The 21,525-nt window shown below is 42.0% G+C and overlaps 1 protein-coding gene across 1 annotated transcript in view; it reads right to left on the reverse strand.

The window, feature by feature from the left end:
* Nucleotides 1-364: 364 nt before the first annotated feature.
* LOC119182358 (glutamate receptor ionotropic, kainate 3) overlaps nucleotides 365-21,525 on the reverse strand; it is a 60,115-nt gene continuing 38,954 nt past the window's right edge. Inside the window, exons 5-9 of the mRNA XM_075894626.1 lie at nucleotides 20,489-20,692; nucleotides 11,829-12,355; nucleotides 8,622-8,820; nucleotides 7,625-7,838; nucleotides 365-679 (exon numbers count right to left, since the gene is read on the reverse strand). Of these exons, the coding sequence (XP_075750741.1) occupies nucleotides 366-679; nucleotides 7,625-7,838; nucleotides 8,622-8,820; nucleotides 11,829-12,355; nucleotides 20,489-20,692 (1,458 nt within the window). The 3' untranslated portion in view covers nucleotide 365. The remainder of the gene's footprint in view (nucleotides 680-7,624; nucleotides 7,839-8,621; nucleotides 8,821-11,828; nucleotides 12,356-20,488; nucleotides 20,693-21,525) is intronic.

Below are 21,525 nucleotides of genomic sequence, written 5' to 3' on the forward strand. Positions count from 1 at the left end.
GCATGCCCGTGTTTTGAGATGCTGAAGAACAAATGCTATTTTAAACCCTTTCCCAACCCTAATATTAAAATCCTAAACTGGAGTCTTCAAGATTGTAACTGACGGACTGATTGACTGACTGACTGACTGACTGGCTAATGAATAACTAACCAAGTAATAACTAATGAATGAAAGCATGAACGAACCAAATAACCTAAATAAATGATATTGTACGTACTCCTTCAGGTGTGAAATGCAACAATGGGAACAGAAACAAAGACTAATTCTAGTCAGACCAAAACAACTTCATGACATGAGGGTAGCAGAGCAGCTTAAGCATTCGCGCTTGCGTGAAAAGAAAAAGAGAGCGTTGAAAACACTCACATCTACCGGTCGTCCCGATGTCGGGGCACCTGCGAAGCATTGCGACGCTTTTCGCACGATGAACGCGTCTTGAAGAAGAACTCAGCGAAGGCGATGAGAAAAGACAGACCAAGTCCGGCAAGCAGTACGACGAACACGCCGCCCACCTTGGGCAGGCCTAGCTCGCTCACCGCGTCGGTCCTGGACGCCGCCTGGTCGTCAGGACATCGCCTCCCTGGGTCCTTCACCTTCCACCAGTGGTCCTTGAGCGTTTGTAATATCCCGCTTTCTTGAAGACGTAGAATAGTTGATGAGAGTACGCTGCGGTACGGTGAACCTGTGTTGGAAGAAAGGGCCCAGCTTGTGATGGCGTGTCATCAACGCGATGCTGAAATCGAATTAGTGCGAGTAGGTGTTCGCGACTTCATTTTCATCACACCTTCGACGTGCACCTAAACATATTTGTTTCTGTTAGTAATTACAAACGCTTTTTAGAAATAGTACATTTGTAATCTTGGGAATGCCTCCCATACAAAAAGAGTACTTACGAACCTTCATTACAAGAGAGCCTGAATTAGGACTACGCTGCCTAACGGATATGCTGGGAGCGTATTCATGGAGGTACGCATAGGAAAAGACCCCTAACAATAACATTACCTGCAGGTGTTTTCTAGGTCACAACAACCTTGTTAATGACCCACGCCGTAATTGCGGACTAGGTATCAAGTACACTCTAAAAACTGTGGAAGGTATTGCAAATGTGCTAGAAACGCGAAGTGGTGTTCTACTTTCACAAAGCATCGAATAAAGTGAAATGCGTTTTCACTCTGTATGAAAAGAGAGAGTGAAACTGCTTTATACACTACTTCTCTTGGAGCGAGTGGAATTCACGCATACTCCTAAAGCATGGCAGAGTGAAACCTGGTTATACTGACGCTCCTAATCTATATATGGATGCACCTGCACACCACGAGTGGACTATCACTACATAATACCCGACCATATATGCAGTAAAAAGTATTTTATTTCTTGTTGTGGCAATAAAGACAAATACTACAAAGAATAGCGCTTTCAGCGCTTCTCAGTGAAATTTCGTGCACTCGGAGTCCTCTTGAATAAAAAATCGGTGTTTCTGGCTGCGTATTTATGTAGTTATAAAGGATAATATCAGCTCATTGAATTGGTCTTTCTCGAAACTGAATTGAAACAGATAATGCTTTATTGTTATTTTGTAATTCATATTTCTCGCTGTGAACGTTAAACAGGGAGGATGCTTCCTAATAAGCCTAATGTATGGCACAGCTACAGCGAAGTATTATTGCTTTAGTCACACGAGTTGAACAAGAATGACTGAAAATATATCAAGAATGACGACAACGACATTGTTTCAGTGTGTAGTACAGAAGTGCTATGTTTTCTACACACATAAATGGATAACCCCTTAACGAGTCAGTTCGAGCGCCACACAAAACTTTGGCTACGCTAATCTTTGTTTACAGCGAAACAAGTCAGATCGACGTTGCCACCCTGCGAGACACAAAGCAAACACATGAATTACAATCTGTTTAGTTGTCGCGCGTGCTGAAACACTTAAATCTGCATATCTAAATTAGAAAATGTCAAGACAGATCATGGGCATTACTTGTGATATGAAGAAACTAAGGCATAAGAGCACTTCCGGTGATGTTACTCTTTTCAGGTGAGGTACCTTAAACCTTTCTGGGGGAATAACTAAACTTTGTTTAAAAAAAAGGTGATTTACTCTGGGAATGAGAGTGAAAGATGGGACAAGGAAATACTCTCCCAAAAATAGGGCAGCACTCTGGTATGTGGTTCTTAGAGTCTAGAGTTCCTTATCATGCACACAAATCTTAAAACATGAGTATTCTTCTCATTCACTATCGTGGTAATGCAACTGGCATGGCTAGAAGTTCAACCCATGCTCTGTATATTCAGAGTGCCACACTAAATTTGTTATTCATCACCAGGGGATCATTCCAGCAGACCTTCAAATTAGGTGGCCGCCTAGCAAGAGTTCAGTTTCAAATATTCGTTTATTTCTGTTTTTTACCAAACCAGCAATTTTCGCTATGCGAGATGCTAGTCTGCGCATGCACAGTTACATCTTCTTGCCTGCTGGTAGTTGCGAAAATGTTGCTTCTTGAAACGATTGATTTGTCACAAGCACATGTGACTTTTGACGCGACTGCAGATTGTGTTTCTAGCCTACTGGTCTCCGAATAGTGACATAACGATCAATCATGCATACAAACAGTGCAAGTGGACGGCAATCTTTAGTCAATGTCGTCCCAACAATGTCGGCAAATTGTCTTCACGGCGCCTGTAAATAAGGCTGAATGATATTCTTTTCCATATAGGTTATTTTAAGGGACCCTGCCACACTTTCAGCCAAGGTCAGAAAACACTGTCGATAGGTAGTTGAGGCTTCCGCAAATAAGCGACGCAAACAATAAAGCGCAATATGTGCCCCAAAATTTTCAAATAAATCTCAAAGTCAACTAGAAATCGCTGTATATTCTATCTGCGAATGAAACCGTATACCGAAATAATGGTATATGGAGCGATCACTGTAATAGTAAGCCGAGCGTTGGGAGAAAATCTAAGTGGCGTTAGTGGTTTTCCCAGCATACCCATGGAGTAAACTATGATGAGTGGGACGAAGCGTCTGTCCGTGTGTCCGTTCATCCGCGCGTCCATTCGTGCACCCTTCCGTCCATCTGTCCGTGCTGCCGTCCGGCTCTTCGGACGCAAAGACGGACAGACACGGATGAACAGATGGATTGAAGCACGGACGGACAGACGGACGTACGCATGTCCACTGCAGGGCAAAAAACTCTCCCATGATCCGCCAATAAACTTGGTCTTGTGCTTTCGGCTGTCACGTTATAGCTGCGAACTTTTTAATGACATCGCCCCCCTACATTCTGCATCCCTTTCGAGCACTTGCCTTCACTCAGAATTCAGCCAGTTATCCTTCATGAGCAGCGGCTCTCCTGCCCACGTGCTACGTGCCCGGCCCATGTCTATTTCTTCTTCTTAATTTGAACTAATATAATCTTTACCCCAGTTTGGTTCCTGACCCACTCTGCTCTCTTTTTGTCTCTTAAGGTTGCTCCCATCATTTTTCTTTCCATCAGTCAATGCGTCGTCCTCAATTCAAGCAGAACCATCTCTGTAAGCCTTCCGGTTTCTGCTCCGTAGGCAACTACCGGCAAAAATATTGTTCTTGATGGTTAGTGGTAGATTATCATACATGATTCGAAAATACTTGCCGAATGGGATCCACCCTTTCCTTATTCTTCTAGTTATTTTATTTTCAAGGTTTGACTTCACGGTTACTTCCTGTCCCAAGTGGACATTCATTTACAACTTCCAGCGTCTCTCCCCCTTTCACAATGTGCTCTTTTCTGCCGAGACTGTTGCAGAACGCTTCAGTTTTGTGCATATCAATTTTCAGACCTACTCTTCTACTTTCCGTGTCCAATCCCGTAATCGTGAGCTGCAAATAATCCCCTGAGTAACTGATCAAGGCTATTTCATTAGCTAGTCACAGGTTACTAGGATACTTCCCATTAAGTCTTATTTCTAACTCTTGTATATGTAGGACCCTGAAAAACCACCTGTAAACATGCGGTGAGGAGAGATCGCGTCTCCCTGTCTTACACCCTTCTTTATTGAGATTTTGTCGCATTTTTTGTGGAAAACTATGGTGGCTGTACCTCTTCTGTAGATTTCTTTCAGTGTGTTTATGCAAGGTTCATAGATGTGCCTAATCCATGGCTCCTGCATTACTGCTGATGTTTCGACTGAGTGAAACACCTTTTCGTAATCTGTGAAGGCTATGTATAGGAGTTGGTTGTATTCCGTGCGTTTCTCTATCAGCTGGTTGGCACTATAAATGTGGTCTATTGCGGAGAAGTCTAGCTGTACAAAATCCTGCTTGGTCATTTGGTTGATTGAAGTGTAATGTCGCCCTCAGTCTATTACCTTTTATTGTTGTAAATAGTTGGTAATCAATGGATTATTGTTCACAGTGTGCTCATCAGCCTGTATTTTTCACTCCCATTCTATCTCCTTTCTAATGCATTAAGATGTTGGTGTTCCTCTAAGATTTGGTACCCTTCCCGTGCAATAGAGACTGCGTTTGTAATGTGGCCAGTGAAAAATTTCTCTGCTATCTTTCAGTAGATCTGTTGTTACCTTATCCTTACCAGCAGTTTGATTCTTTGTAGGGTTTTCCGTACTTGCCCTGTTGTTACTGGTAGGATGTCGAATTTCTCTGAGTTAATATTGCTTCTTACGATATCTTTCTGGTTATTTTGGCTTCCGCAGGGAGCTCTGTAGAACTTTTCTGCCACTCCAACTATTCTATATATAATAAGTATGACATTTTCTGACTTGTTTATTATGCATACATCCAATTTTCGCCGATGCACATGTTAGCCTTCACAGCTTTTTGGCTTCTGCCACTTTTTACAGCCTGCTCGATTCTCTCCATGTTATACCTTCTGGTGTCGGCTACCTCACGCCTATACAATAACTTCGAAATCTCCACTAGCTTTAGTTATGGTTGTATTTTATGCATTCGTGGTTTGTGATCTCTTAATGACATTTTTTGTCTCCTCAGATAGTTTGCCAGCGTTCAGTCTAGTGACTGCACCTCCAAATTCTCTTGCACAATTTTAATAATACTAATAAGATTATCCTTCATTTTATAAACAATAACGTCAGTTACACTATTCAGAGCCTCGAATCTATTGTGCAGCAATACTCTCCATTCCCGTTTTTCTCTCACCACTATCTCAATGATTGCCTTCTTGTGTATGAGTGTCAGGTATCGAAAATACTTTTCAAGTAGACACTAATCTTCGTGAAACGCCAATAGTGGTTGCTGTATTGCCTACGTAGTTTTATAAACATTACCTATGTATTTCTTTGATACAGCCGTCACGTTCGGTTAACGTCAATTGTGGTAAGTTGCCATGCGCTGAAGTCGATTTATGTTGCAGTGTCCAGGCACAGCATTCTCGCGAGCATGAGCGCTTCAAATCAGCTTGTGTGTGTTGCTAATACGCATGTTCCAGTTGGCATCGTTGCGCAAGTGAAAACAACAGGCGATATGAACCTCTCCAACTCTTCAACATATGTCTGCGTGAGCAACATTTGTACATATATTTGGCGTTATTTCATGAATGATTGAATGGTATGTGTTGTTCAACGCCCCAAAACCACCATATGATTATGAGAGACGCCGTAGTGGAAGGCTCCGGAAGTTTCGACCACCTGCGGTTATTTAACGTGCACCGAAATCTGAGCACTTCGGCCTACAATATTTCCGCCTCCATTGGAAGTGCAGCCGTAGCAGCCGGAATTCGATCACGCGACCTGTGGGTCAGCAGCCGAATGCATTAGCCACTAGACCGCCGCAGTGGGACGTCATTTCATGACGTGTCGCTCAATAAAAAAGTTGCAACACAGTCACCTTCCCTCCGCATGCTTCGCATAACGTTAACTCTCAGGTGCGGGGACTCTGCTGAATTTTTCGTCATATACCTGAACACATCGTATCGTTATTCGCGCACAAAGATGACATTACCTAGCACACACTAAGCACTGGTATTCTTTAAGCGCGTGTTCAAACATCTTCCGTAATGGAGAGGAACAGCACGGTGTGCGCTCGTGAAACCTACGGGAGCGGTCAAGCATATAAATTGTGCTTGAGCAACGCGGGAAACAAAGGTTGGTAGCTTGAGCCAAGAACGCGAGCCGGCGTTCTACGTCCTGCTGGTCTCAGTAGCGCTCCACCTAGGCGCAACGTTCGCCCATCGACATCGTTCCCTTGCTGCATTGCTTACTGCAGCAGCTTTATTAAAGTGACCACTGCTATCACAAATGAAGTAGTCGGTGATGGGGAACGTATCATGCATGTAACATGCGTGTGAAAGCTGCACGACTCCAACATTGAGAGGTTACGCGCCAACAAGAAGCGAGGCTTGACCTCCCAGTCCCAACTTGGGATTAGCCAGGCAGGTGGCCACACCCTGTACAGGACGTATACATAAAGTTCTTTCTAGCGAAAGAAAAAAAAGACATAACTACTTCGGTGACTCTCCGATGCTCCTTCGGTCAGGGTTGTTCACTGCTAACGTGGAGATTTAATGATTGATTCCAAGACTGCACGCCAGTGCACAATGTCGAATGCCATGTTTAAACTGCGTTGTGCTTCATTACTTATTTTAAGCACTTACACATGGCAGCGCCTCCAAGGTTCGCCTACAAAAAGCGCGGAGTTAACGAAAATGTGTGAAAGACATAGGGCGTGTTCATACTAAGCCCAGCTTTTGTATCAACACCTTGCCCCACCGTGGTGGTCTAGTGGCTCAGGTACTTTACTGCTGACCCGCAGGTCGCGCGTTCGAATCCCGGCTGCGGCGGCTGCATTTCCGATGGAAGCAGAAATGTTGTACGCCCGTGTGCTCAGATTTGGATACATGTTAAAGAACCCCAGGTGGTCGAAATTTCTAGAGCCCTCCACTATGGTGTCTCCCATAATCATATGGTGGTTTTGGGACGCTAAACCCCACAAGTCAATCAATCAATCAGTCAATCAAAACTTGTCTCAATACTTTAGTTGGTAAAATACTTGGTGGTTTTCACCGTTTCCCCAAGAGTCAGAGGTTTGATGATCAATGAGAAAACTTCTTGAATGGTTCTTTCTTTCTCACGTGGTGACGTTATTTTTACAACGTCATATCTGTGACAGAAATAAGTCACTGAAGTCTTAGTGGAAACCGGCATAGAACACTTTCATGTCGAAAAAAAAAATCCAACAGCGTCGTCTTCTGCATTGCAGACATTTTTAAGCGCATTCCTCAACTACAAAGGCGTAACTAGATCACACTTGTCCATCTTAGACCTATGCGTTATCAGCCATCCTTCTTAGTGCCATATCGGCGTGCTCAATATACCGAGATGCTTGTCGGTCTCCATGTGATATTAAAATGTTTTGCTACTGCACTCATAGCTTTGCCCTAGTAACGAAACCGATCATTTTTTTTTGTCCGCAGTCTTGTCTGTTCATAAACCTCCTGACAGTAAGGCCTATATATACCATTTTATGTGACGTTACTTCATAAACAAGCAGTGCAACCATAACTCAAGCTCGTCGTATTATTTTCACATAATAATCTAGTCAATGTTTAGTAATATGTACGTGTACGTTTCAAATCAGGAGAAACGATAAACAAATTTTATCACATACCTTGTGGCATCGCAATACCATATCCCTTTGAATCCAGGAGCCCTCTGAGCTGCGTGAGCTCGCACCGACGCTGAGCCACATACTCTATGCTGGTTGATTCCATCAGAAAGGCGTAGCCTCCACGCTCTACCCGCTCAACGCCCTCGGCGTTGGACGATACCAGGTCGTCTTTCATGACATTCCACATCTTCTCGTATGTCTCATGTTTGGAATCCTGCGCATAAAGCGTACCATTTGATGTGCGTGTCACAAACACTTAAAATGTACCACGCTCAAAAGTGCTGCACAGTCAATGACCAAATTTTTAGGACGTGCTTGCAAAAACTTCGAAATTCCGAGCAGCTCATTCCGTATGAAGTCATCAGGACCACGCTCTTTCCTTAATATCAATCAGGCTCAATATCCGATTTCTAGGCCACCGATTGTAGAAGCGTGTGGTCGTGTCGTGGTTTCACGACAACGAAAATTGCTTCTAGAATAGAACCGCAGATGTATGCTACATATATGTAAAATTAACATATACTGCATGAAAATATAGGTATACACAAATTTTGGTTTGTAAACACAAATTTGTCCTCTGCGCGTAGTAGTAACAGTGCACATGCATTTTTACTTCGATGTTGCCTGTTGATTTTGCACCTTCACTTTCAAGCCCAGTTCACATGACACTTATGGATTATTAAATCAATAACCTAATAGTACAAATAAATTTTATTAAAGCTGCCTACAGATAATTTTGCTGGCAAAGAATTTCGGAGTTCCGCTCTATGAAACCAAGCAAACAAGAGTGAAGTAAAAAGTTCATGTGTCTTTGTTTTTCTTGGGTGCTCCGCTTTGGTGGCCCTGTGTTCATCATGAACAAGTAGTACGAGCTCTGCAATAATTGTTTTTCATTTTACCAAAAAAATTCGCGAGGCAGAAACAACTTTCGCGAAGTTCATGCATATGAACTTTCATTTGAAAACATTAAGCATAAAGTTCAGAAACGAGCTCATACCTTGAAGAAAGCCTGTGTAGATCCAAAGCGGACACAGCCATACAGAACCTCGGTCTGCTTTGTCAAGTCTTCGACGCTTTCTATTGGAGACCGGAGCCTTTCTCGAGTCAAGAAGGACGCCAGGTTGGCGGTGTATGACGATACCAGTACGAACGAAAACAGCCACCAAGCAGCAACGAGAATTCTTGTGGAGGCTGACCTGCAAGATGTAGTCGTTCATCAGGCGATATTTCTTCCGGAATGGTAACTCATGTAGCTGAATCGGGCACTTTATTAAAGACGACAGTCTTTCTTGGGTACCTTCGACGCAAAAAGTTTGGTCTGTCTGTCTGTACACTTGTCTGTTTGTCCACTCTTAACGGCATCGGGTACTTGAAACGGCTGACCCCATCCGCAGCGCTCACCAATGTTGCTCAAGGTAGAGCGTTCATGCTTGTGTAATCGTCAATTAAAAAGCAAATATTGTGTATGTCTGGGGCACCATAACAACACGTATATATTCTGCTTGTGCGTTTTTTACTAGAAAAGGCATACATAAGTAATATTAAGGACCATAGCGCTTATCACGCTGCGCTGACCATGCAACGCTTGCACGGAAAAGCGAGTGTTTCCAACGCTTTGATAAGACGAGACGGTAGTGGCACCTACCCGTCGCCTTGGGTTCTACACCTTATAACCTCTGAGATGGGCGCGCACACTCGTCTCAAAGCCACGCGCTTTGTTTTCTAAGAAAACCGCCAGATGGCACTCATGTCTCATGTGTGACGTGACTTGATGCATTCGTTCGCCTCCGCTGCCCGCTCGAGGCACTCTAACGCAGCGTCTCCAGAATACCATTCACCAACATTCTTGCGCAGAACATCAAATAAATGTCTTGTTCACTCTCTCCGCACGAAAGACTGTCGTCTTTCGATGACATTTGCAGATTAACATGTGGATACGGGGCCAATTTTTTTTCTGCGTACCTTTGAGAGTTTCACTAACACTGCTGACGTTCGCCCCTTGCAGCGGCATCTGAACTAAAATAAATAAATAAATAAATAAATAAATAAATAAGAAATAGGAGTATAAACCTCTTCTTCAGAAAACATGCCGCAGTCGCAATGACATGGGAGATATTGTAATCTAAATATTTTAGGAACCTAAAAATGCTCACACACGAGCATTATTGTTCTGTTATATGCCATGTCCGGCTTTCCCTACGGCAAGCATAAGTTTTAATAATACTGCTTTTCTTACAACAAATGCGTTCAACTGGTTCTAAACGGGAGTCGTTTCTTAGCAAACATGAATCAACCACTGGAGAAAAGACGTGCGCGGGCTCTTTGTGTGCAATCTTGGAAACACGTTATGACATCCTAGCAGCGCGAAGAAACAGGACAAAGGACACAAACAAACGCAACTAATTATGCCAATCACTTTAGTAACTGCCCAATGAATGCGGTTTATTGAATTTCATTGTCTCGCACTGGGCTATATACCAGACAGACTGGATGCTGCGTGAATGTGCGCTTTTGAGAACATTACAACGCGCTAACGCCAGCGCCTACAGTTTGCATTTGTCTGAACATTGCGCAAAGCATGGTTCCACACCGAAATTTCCATGCACTTCCTTTTTATACGCTCATCATGACGCGAGGACTAGGAGGTAGCTGAAGCATCTTTCATGAAGAGGAACACTGATATTTGTGCCAGTTCACCCTCTTCATACCTTTTAGATTGTGAGAATGCTTTCCTCGACTACACCTGGTGACCATACGTGATGCTGTTCCTTCCCCTTGTAACTTATTTTCCCTGGTTTTTTTTTTAACTTGCATATATTTCTGCTGCAATTTAACCCAAGTTTTAGTTTGCGCTATTTTGTGTCTTTTGTGCGGTTTGTCTGCGCTACCATGTTGTCATGATGAACGTAGAATCGCGAATAGGCAGCAAAGGATAAGGGTACATGCGGAGGCAGTCAATGCTGAAAAATACTGTAGTCCTCTTGATGAAAGAGTGAAATGTAGATGTGCAATTGCTGTAAGTCACCGCTGCCACCCTAGCTTAATTAATGCGATTGCACCGTTACGACTTAAGCTTGTGCTTGATATTGGCTGCGCCGACATAAAAAATCATGATAAACGTAACATGATAGGCACTCCACGTAGCGTGTAGTGGCAGGGGAGGTAAGGATGCTCTAAAGCAACGGACGATGTCAACACAAATGTGTTCTTTGTAGGTGCTGCTGTTATCCGGGCACGTTCCATACCATTGCCCGAATCACTGCAAACGCACCGGGCCAAATCTTCCCCAAAAGGCAACCTCGGCACGTAGTAGCCATAATGATGATGGAACGTTTGTGGCTAGTTCTTTCCTTAGAAAGTGCAAATTTTAAGTATAAAAATGGTGGTGTAAGATACTGCATCGAGGGGCATTTTCTAATGCGCGTCTCCATGGCAGGTCTGAAGCAGTGAAAGGGGCATTGCAATGCCCAGTGTATTGAATCGTCACTGTCTTTTGAGGTTGTCATGTGCCGCCAACATCATTATACATGCTCAGTCTAGGCTGCGCTGTATCACTCCAGTGGCGATAAAATTCATTCTGACGTACTTTTGTGAAAATAGCACCCAATAAAAAAATTTATCGTGTTACGTTTCTTCAGACAACATTCCCAGTTTCAAGCCATTTCTTCTGCTCTAAATTTAATACTATGGTTCAGTTTACGCCTTCGTATTCTGCTCTTAGGCAAATCTCAAGCATCTCTAGCTTTAGACTTCGTGGCTCGTACTTTTCCATAAGACATGTCGCTCCCCTTTTTATGCAAAAAATCATTTCAGTGATATGCCAGTCGGTTAAAATGTACACATTGCCGTTGAGCTTCAGCATTAGAACCACACAGCTTTATACACATTTCGTTGCTTCTTTTTGTGAATACGTGACGGAGCACCCGCAATGAACTGTTCGAAAAGTGGCCTTTGCGCTTTGCATTTTACATGGATCACCGACGACTGCAATTGCTTTGCACCGAACGATAAGCACTAAATCAGCTCAATAAGTTTGACAGTAGACTACTGGCTGTTCAATACGAGGATGACATAGACGGTATTATTTACAGGAAGCATACCACGAACTATACTGCAGAATATGCTCAGCGTGTACTCGTATGAAAACTTCTTTTTTGTGCCTCAAGTTTACCGCACGTGCTATAATATTGAGAAAAGAACTTACCTCGGGGAAGTGTCGCAGCCTTGTCTCATGATTGCACTCATGGTGAACCACAGACTGTTTGGGAGAGTGAACTGGCTCTTGGCCGTTCTCACTTCATCGTGTTTTCTCTCATCACTGAATATCCGTTCGCAATGACGTGACCGCAACTCGCCAGATCGGCCGGCCATTACGACATCGAGGCCCGCACTACCGCAATCACTGCGGGTGACATATCCACCGCCCCCGCCACAAATAGGACTTCCCTGGCACGACCAGCAGCAATGCCCAGTCGAGACGTAGCTGCTTTTCCAGCGGGCCCCTCCCGCGCGAGCCACGCAGCTGAGCAACAAGCTGACCACTACGTAGGCTGCCGCGACGCACAACCACACATCTGTGGACAGTGGAGACAGGAAGAAGAGCAGCGAGTGGTCATTCTGGGGTTTCCGGTACAGAAGACCAACTCCGAGAGTCATGAAAGGCATGGTGAAATCAATGACTGCTTCGCGGGCGTAGGTGATGGTCAGGTCGCCAATCGCCAAGTCAGCCTCCTGTGATTAAAAAAAAAGCAGCTCATTTATAGCCCGTGTTTCTTACGATTACCTCAAGTACAAATTACGAGTATAATGAAGAATAAAAACTGGAAACTAAAACATTATAATGATGGAGCGTGCATACCCACTTTCGCCGTAGTTGGAACCCCAAGTGCAAAGCTGGCTTAACTTCTCGGTCAGCAAAAACTAGTGCAAACGGACCATACCATAACTCGATTTCGGTGCTGGCTTTTCATATGTATTGGTATTCGCATAACGACTCTCGTGTAAATTAGGTTATCAGTAAATAGGTTCGCACACCCGGCAATGGTTTCAAGTTTCAAATTTTCGGTTAGTAACAACGGAAACGTGTCCCTGACTACGAGCTACGAGTCGTTTTTCATCTACCGGCACAAGCAGAGAAAATATCGTACAAAAACATGTCAATGTAAAATCGAGAAGCTTTCTGTTCAGTGGTGTGTTCGGCATTGGTAGATAGTCTTTGCGTGATATGTAAAATGCAGAAAGGGTTTTTTTTTCATGTATAAGCATCGTATTGAAGCGTATTAGAAATACACAATCTAACAGCGCTTGAGAAGATAAAAAAACTGAACTTCCTGAATATTGTACGGCAATTAAAGTGTATTCTTACGTTTTTAGAGAAGATTGAAATAAAAAAAAACATGTTTAAACGTTGTATGGTTTCGAACCTCCTTATCTTGCAAAGAGAGGAACATAGAATATTTTTTCAAAGAACCCCGCGGCAGCCTGTAAGCTGAGTTTTCGGAAGTCTGAAACTGTAGAAATTACGTTTTCTTAGTGAATAGTTAATGCAAAACGATACTTTAGGTGCCGTATGGCAAGCAGAAAAATAACAAGAAATATCTTGTTACTGTGTCTTTCAACTCGGATTTTGCTATAAGACCAAAATTCAACGCTCAGTACATATTTGATGAACGACGTGCGTATCTAGTTAGCATAATACGGCCGAAATAGTCGACGTAGCCCAGATTCATGAGAGCAGCGCGATAAGAGAATAACTAATGCCAAAGGAGTCCGGAAGTGTTGAAGATTGACTGAGTATTTTTATCGTATATTGGTTTATCGAGAGAGAGAGAGAAAATTTAATGCGGAAAGGCAGGGAGGTTAACCAGAAAACATATCCGGTTTGCTACCCTGCACTGGGGAAGGGGTAAGGGGAGACAAGAAAAAAAAAAAAAAGGGGGATAGGGAGGAAGAGAAGCACAAACACACACACACACACTCGCACACAGTAGTGTCACAATCGTTCAACGAGGCGGGTCGCTCGCAGAAACTTCATCAGCGCCTTCGTTGCTTTATGGCGTGAAGCTCGATCTTTCCGACATTCCAAGATTGACTGTTCAGAAAATGGCTGGTCGTCGAGGCGAGCAAACACTGCTGAGAGGGACTGTCGCTGAGAGCTGTACTGGGGGCACTGACATAAAATATGTTCAATTGTTTCGTCATTGTCGCAATGGTCGCATGTAGCGCTGTCTCTCATTCCGATGCGGCAGGTAAAAGCGTTCGTGAAAGACACCCCAAGCCACATACGGCAGAGAAGGGTCGTCTCGGATCGGGGTAGGCCGTATATTGGTTTATCGTTGGTACAGCCCATTATGGGAAGAAAAAATGGCCCAGCAGACCAACACAAGGGGACAGAGCGCCATCTTTCAACGAAGCCTCGTTGCGAAATGGTGCCGAATTTCTAGACTTGCGCAAGCATGGAAAGTTCACAAGATTTGACAACACTTCCGCAGGTCACAGACGAAAATTCGTAGATGGTTCATGTTTCATTAAAAGCTATGCAGAGGTGCTGATACATGTTTACCAGCTGTTGCTATGCAGTTCACCGATCACTATTTGGAAACTAACAAAGATTCAATGAAATTCTTTTTGCGGTCGCTTTTAATTTCTTTTCCCGTTCTGTACAGCAATGTTCTCGCAAGTGAGCATGAAAAGCGTTATCATGACTCCAGTGCATGGCTCTACCATTGATATTTCATTCATATTGCGTATGTCACACTCATCGTGGGATTTTGAAAAAATTGGGTCATCAATTTAGAGTAAGGCGCTTAAGTTAGCAAACCACAACGCCTGTTTTGCAATAGAAAGCTGCGCCTTCGAGAGTAGATCTCTATAGTGTAGTCGAGCCCCATGCGCTTCTGCTTCTCAAATACTACAGAGGCTGTCTTCGATTCTAGGTGCGTTCTGTAAGCAATCGATTTACGGCAGGCTATTGACTATAAGATCATACAATTGCTAAACCTTCACGAATCGAATATAGACTTTACTCTGAAAACTAAACAATTTAAATGTCATCATAAATCCTTTCTTCTTTTGACTAAAGACATAGTAGATCCATAGGCTTTTATATTTAGGAATACTTGTATACTGAGTTGATTTTTTTTTTCTTACTGTGAACAATGATACTTAAACAGAATCGTTTGATACCAAAATTGTTTCCTGTTTATGTAAAACATATTCTGAATGTATATCATGTAGAAATAAGCTATGTAACTAAATAAGATATGTTTAATGTCACTTATTTGTATATGTATGTTACTGATGTGTGAATATGTGTAATATGGCACTGATGCAGACTGTATCAGGAGGTCAAGACCTCGTCAGGCTATTTAGCCTTTAGTCTTTGCCTCCCGCAGGGAAGTTTTTGTATTTTTTTTTCCTGCAAATAAACTTTGAAACTACAAACTTGCCAATGGCTGTTTCAAACTATTTCAGAATGCCTGCTGCAAAATATCTGCGCGGCTTCCACTTAACTATATTCACTCATTTTGTGCATTAGGAAAGGGCCCTATACGGATACGCACTAAGGCCACACGTTACCTGACAGAGCTGCACACTTTGTTGAAGCTTTTATAGCTGATGCTGACGTTAACACATGGCAGTGCGCTATGTAATGGGCAGACGTTGGAAATGCCCACTCGTTCATGAATAGCATATATCGACACCTCGTGCGAGTATGCGCTCCTGTAACCCAATGTATGACGCGTTAAGGATACTCCTAGCTTCTACTACATGACATTCCTGTAGTGAATTTCTTTTTAACTTTTTTCACAGCTTTCGAACAAATAACGTGCCTTGGTAGCAGACTTCCTGCTTGCCACAAAGGTGGCCTGTGTTGGATCCTCACTCAAAGCTCCAAAATTTCATTATCTCATTTGCCTCTATCCAGAATTATGGGTGATGTACAACGCTGATTTTTCGCTCAGAACCAAAGACGCCGACACCGAAACCAAAACTTGTGCGACACGAGCTCATTAACAATCTCGCGTTAGTAGACTAAGCGTCTTCAAGCATCGGCTCATTGCATCATTGGTGCAGATGTGATTTATGACCTCTACATCCGCTATGGACACAAATCAAGGAATATTCTTTTAGGTCTTCTAAGAACGCAAAAGTGATGAGCCCGTTAACATCGTACGTTAATTGAACACGCATTAGACACTGCTCTGCGGCTAATGCTGGATTATATGAAACGAACGAGCGTAGAAGTATTTTTACAATAGTTTAAACGTGCAGTTATTGTGTGGTATATGAACATTCTCGGATTTCGACCACGCTTCGACATGGCATATAGAACCAAAAAAGGGTACATCTATATTCTCGCAAGAAGAGCGCGATATTTCATGGAATTGTCACAAATGATGTATAAACAAAAGGACCACAGAGCAGCCTAAATACAAAAATAGAATAATATATCTAGATCAATGTAGGATATATTAAAATACATATACTGTTTCAGGGTTTACCACGCCAAAATCACGGTACAATTATGTGTGACGCCATAGTGGAAAGCTCCGGAAATTCCCATCATCTGGAGGCATTTAATGTACACTAGCATCACACAGCATGCAGGCCTCTGGCATTAGTGTAGCTTGAAGTAAATGTGACCGCTGAGGTCAGGTTCCAACCGGCGGCTGTCGGGTCAGCAGCACCATATATATCAAGATATATCAATATATATATATATATAAATATATATACCAGATTCTTTGAAAGTCATTCACGCTGGACCCGACGTATTGTATGCAAGAAAGAGACGACGAAACTTTCGTGGAAATGACTCTGACGAAGGCTGGTCCACCAACTGAAAACGTTTAGTAAAGACGCTTCCACGACAGTTTCGTCGTCTCTTTCTTGCATATATATATATATATATATCCCATAACCACTACACGACTACGGCCCAAAGCTTACGTACAGCTTTCCATCTACGACATTTTTCTTCATTATCATAGAAACAATGATATTTGACTCTTTATTCAATATAATATTAGTACACCCAATATAAAATAGTGCACACTGCCGATGAAAGTCAGCAGCGTGCACAGAATCACGCAATATCACCTTGAAACGAAGTTTTTGCTCAACAGGTAAGTTGAAATATTCACCAGACGCTTAGCAGTAATGCAATATTCTAAACTTTATTATTGCAGGGTGATTTCACGAGAGATCAACACGGGTCTAAAAGTTGATATTTTAGATTTCATTGAGTATTTTATATTTCGTGCACCTCTCACCAGGTAGCCCGAAAGTCGAATTCGTTTTATGATTAACGGCATAACTTACGAGAAAAAAATATCAAACTTCACCAACACGGAGGCACCAATCTCGTCACCTGTCGTTTTCGAAAATTGCAAATCCTATAAAAACGCAAATATTTTTGTTTCAAGGAAGATATTTTTTACCTGAAATTCATGTCTAATGAAGAATGAATTCATACGGTTTCATGTTTGTAGACCAAGTTTGTGGATACTTGTACGCAAGTATCCAGAGTGCGAATGCAAAACTGATGTATAGTACGTTAAAATGAATTTCACAATATTTTTGTTGATAAAATTACGGGAGGCGTAATCTTTGTCCCTACTTTGAACCATATATTCTAAAGCGTTGCCTCCTAGATGCGGCGCACAGCAATTCATCTGTAGAGCAGACGACGGATGACAACTTGCCCTAAAGCGTGTTCTTCTGTCTAATGCGGTAGTCTTCGTGCCCCAAATATTAAAACTTTGTTAGGAATCGTTTATGAACTCATTGAACATTCAATTCTCTTACCCAACGTGTTGCAAACACATGGCCGTTACAGCAGCTCCATCTGTGTGTCAGTAATGGAGAGGCACCACATATTAGAAGTCTCAGTGCTCTACGTATTAGAGTGAATTCAGATACTGTAGAATACCGTGTTCAAAATAGTTAATAAGCTCGTGCAATTACAAATTATTTTATCTTAGACGAGCTCTTAAGCACTCCACTCCCGCCGTTCGCCTTGTTGCATTTAATGCCATTGTTCAACCTACTTTAGATTATGCATTCATAATTTGGTACCCTTACACCAGAAAAAATATCAGCGAAATGAAAAAAATTCAAAAGAGAGCTGTTACGTTTATTTATAACAGTTTTGGTCGTACTTCAATAACATGTTTATTAGCAAAAGCTAACCTCCGAACACCTACACAAAGAAATAAAGTATTGAGATTGAAATTTTTCTTTCAGTTAGTTAAAGGTTATTTTAAGTTAGACTTATCACATATACTTCATTTGTTCACAGAATATACCACAAGGCGGAGGCATGCCTTTACAATAATCCCATTTTCCACCTGTAATAACACATTCAAGTATTCGTTCTTCCCTAGGACAATTACCGAATGGACTAACCTTAGTAACGAAGTTGTTTCCCAGTCACCCTTGAACCTTTTTGCTGCGCAGCTCTAGCAGCGAGTGTCTAATTCCTATGACATGTGCTCCTGTTGTTTATTTCAATCACTGTAACCATTCTGAACTTGTGATCATCTTGAATGTAGCGCTCATTTCTCTATATGCTCTTATGCTGGTTTATTACAAACCACTGTTCTTTTTTTTCGTTCTGAAAGTGTGTAAATGCCTTACCTGTTTTATATTTATTTGTTTGCCGATTTGTAAATTTATCAAATGTATATTCACCCTGCCAAAACCCTATGTTAGGGCTGCAGTAATCATAAATAAATAAATAATACAAATAAAATACTTCTATTTGCTGAAACAGCCGTTCTTCATCAAATGCGGTCACGTTTACTCGCATTTAAAGCTCATTGCCACTTTTCCGTTCCGATTTCTAGATTTCTCAACTTATCAGCGCATTCTCGAAAAGCTCTGATTTGTACCAAGAATAATGTCGCTAAAAACAAAATATTGCAACATGTTTCTCTATATTACTGTATGATGACCTTCGTTTGTCTATTAACGAGATTTTAGGAAAAATCGAAGATGGGGTTTTACAATATTCAAATTTCAGTGGAGTACACTTTTGCCAATATGAGAAATTTGAGGCAATATATAAAAATTTACATTTGCCCTACGGCACCAATAACTTATGTACCTAATTAACACACTATATCCTAAAAACGTGTCAAGTTTGAAAACGCTGCTTGCGTTACTTTCGGAGAAAAAAAAATAGGAAATACGTAACTTATTTTAAACGGTCGCGAAATTAGACCCTTTTTAAAGCTATTTTCTTAAAGTCTACAAACTTGAAACCGTATGAATTCATTCTTCATTAGACATGCATTTTAGGTATAAAATATCTTCCTTGAAACAAAAATATTTGTCTTTTTATAGGACCTGAAGTTTTCGAAAATGACAGGTGACGAAATCGGTGCCTCCGTGTTGGTGAAGTTTGATATTTTTTTTCGTAAGTTATGCCGTTAATCATAAAACGAAGTTCACTTTCGGGCTACCTAGTGACATGTGCACGAAATATAAAATGCTCAATGAAATCTAAAATATCAACTTTTGGACCCCTGTCGATCTCTCGTGGAATAACCCTGCAATAAGCGCTGCGTTATTAAACACACCATTCTTCTCTAAAACTATGAACTAATGCACACCAAAGAAGTATGTGGTAACTTTCAGGAAATTTCACACGAGTGGTGCAAAGCCTCAATGGCGTGCGGTGCTGGGCTGGGGGTTTTGTTTCCTTAAATTATAACACTTAAATGCTTGATGCCGGGGTGCACCATGGCTGTGCTGACGTACTTCCGTCATGGAAGCGACGTTGAAAAGCATGTACGAAGGAATGCAGAAAAAAAAAAGAAAAAAAGCTGCTTGCCATTCCCACCGCGACTTTCCAAATTCTTCCTGTTGCTGAAACAATGCACAATAAGCGCTAAACTCCGTCTAAGAAGAGACGCTTTATTTTCGTGTTACAGCGATTCCTAGATAGGCAAATCAGCCACGTTGTTTTGTGTTTATGAGTTTCCCTCTGTTTATATATGTTTATTTTGTGTTTCTCTCACTCCATTGAGTTTTCTCTTTGTGGCTTATTTTATTTTTCTTACCATTTTTCTTCTCGATTTCTATTTCTCACTTGCTTCCTCTTTTTTTTTTCATTTGTAAACGCGGTATCTCCGACCACAGCATATCTCCGACCACAGCAAGCGGTATACCGACCACAGCATATCTCCGACCACAGCAAGCGGTATACCGCAAAAGCACCATGGTGCTTTTGCGGTATCTCCGACCACAGCAAGCGACCACAGCATACGGCCGCACACCACAGCCGAGGTCCCTTCAGAGCTCTGAACTTATCATCGTCAAGGCAATCGACTTTAAACGGGAAAAAGGCACTTTGTTGGCGGGAGCGTGCGCTCCCTTTGATACAGATCACTATTTCATTTTTGAGTTTACCTTCGTTACTCCAGCCCTGTAATACGGCGTCGCTTATTTTTGTATTGTGGTTTTCGGACTTTATTTCCAGATATTATTATTTTAGGCTTCGACAGCATGCGATCACAGCATACGGACAGCCCTAGCCTCTCAAATATTTCTCCCCATCAGGACTGCCAAAGAGAAACATAAGCCATACAAAAGTACTGAACACAAGGGGCAATGCCAAGAAATGGCATAATCTAAAGCTTCCTTCCTTTTTATACAACATTTTTTTACGCAAGCTTTTTTTTTCGTGCACGAAGAGGCACGGTATCGCGCAGTACCGGCTTTTCTTTTTACTTTCAAAGCATTGTAAAGTCCACGAACTCTTCGATTTTTTTATGCATTGCTTACAAAAAGGTGTTTCGTACCCGCAGCAGTCTTATGAGTGAAGTCACGTAGGCGAAGAAACGTTTGTGGTCTTACCATGTCGAGTAGTTCACGGACCATGCCATTCCAATGACCGTGGGAGGTTCGGCTGCCGTAGGCACCATCTATGACAAGCCGCAACTGGTAGTGAAAGCCCAGGAGCCGGGACATTTCTCGTAGCAGATCCACGCAGAATCCCTCGAAGCGATCATTACCCACCATCTTCTCTAATGGCCCTTTTTCCATAACATAAGGCGCATTCTGTGACGAGAAAATTTCACTTAAAGCTTCTACAAGCAGTTATACAAGACAATTCAGTTGGCTTTCAGAATGCTGTCGTGGCGATCTGTCAAGTCTTCACCATTTCCGTGTCCACAAATATACTCGAAAAAAGAGTGGACGCTCACTTTCACACTATGTTCGTTAAGATAACCAAAAAATAACATTAGCTCTATTGTTACCACGTGATTTTTTTAGACTTAAGACGTACAACATTCTTTAGTTTTAACAATTGTGCTTCACTTTCACACTCCACTTGCAGATAAGGCGTAAAGATTACAAGTTTTGTCAGTTCAAGATTAATCACGACGTTCGTAAAGCGCAGGACAAGACACGCACAGAAGGTAGAAAAGATGGTAGCATAACTCGTATCGCAATTAGAATAACTGCCACCTGTATTAGAATGCCTGGGCCAAATCTTGTAAACAATATATAGTATAGATAAAGCTTCGCGGCAGTAGGTACAGGGTACAACCACCTATTTTAAGCTCTGCCCTTAAGTTACGAGGTTAATTAGCTTGTTCATGATTACAACGCAAGATTATTTCTCTAAACTTTACGGCTGTCAGTATAAATGTAAGGATATCTGGTTTTGTGAACATGTAGCACATCTATGAAAACATTTAGGTGAATAGACAATGTGCAATAAGCTTGATGAAAGCATACATGGTTCTAACAGGAAATAGGCTTCCAGACATGAGATACAGTGTATTAGGAAGACTGCGAGCATACCAATATTGTAGTAATCCTGAAAGTTTTGTTTTTCAGGGCACTCAAGATTTCTCGCTGGAACATCTGCTCTGTCTGGGCCATGG

This window comes from Rhipicephalus microplus, chromosome 5, assembly GCF_043290135.1.
Source record: "Rhipicephalus microplus isolate Deutch F79 chromosome 5, USDA_Rmic, whole genome shotgun sequence".
Classification (NCBI taxonomy): Eukaryota; Metazoa; Arthropoda; class Arachnida; order Ixodida; family Ixodidae; genus Rhipicephalus; species Rhipicephalus microplus.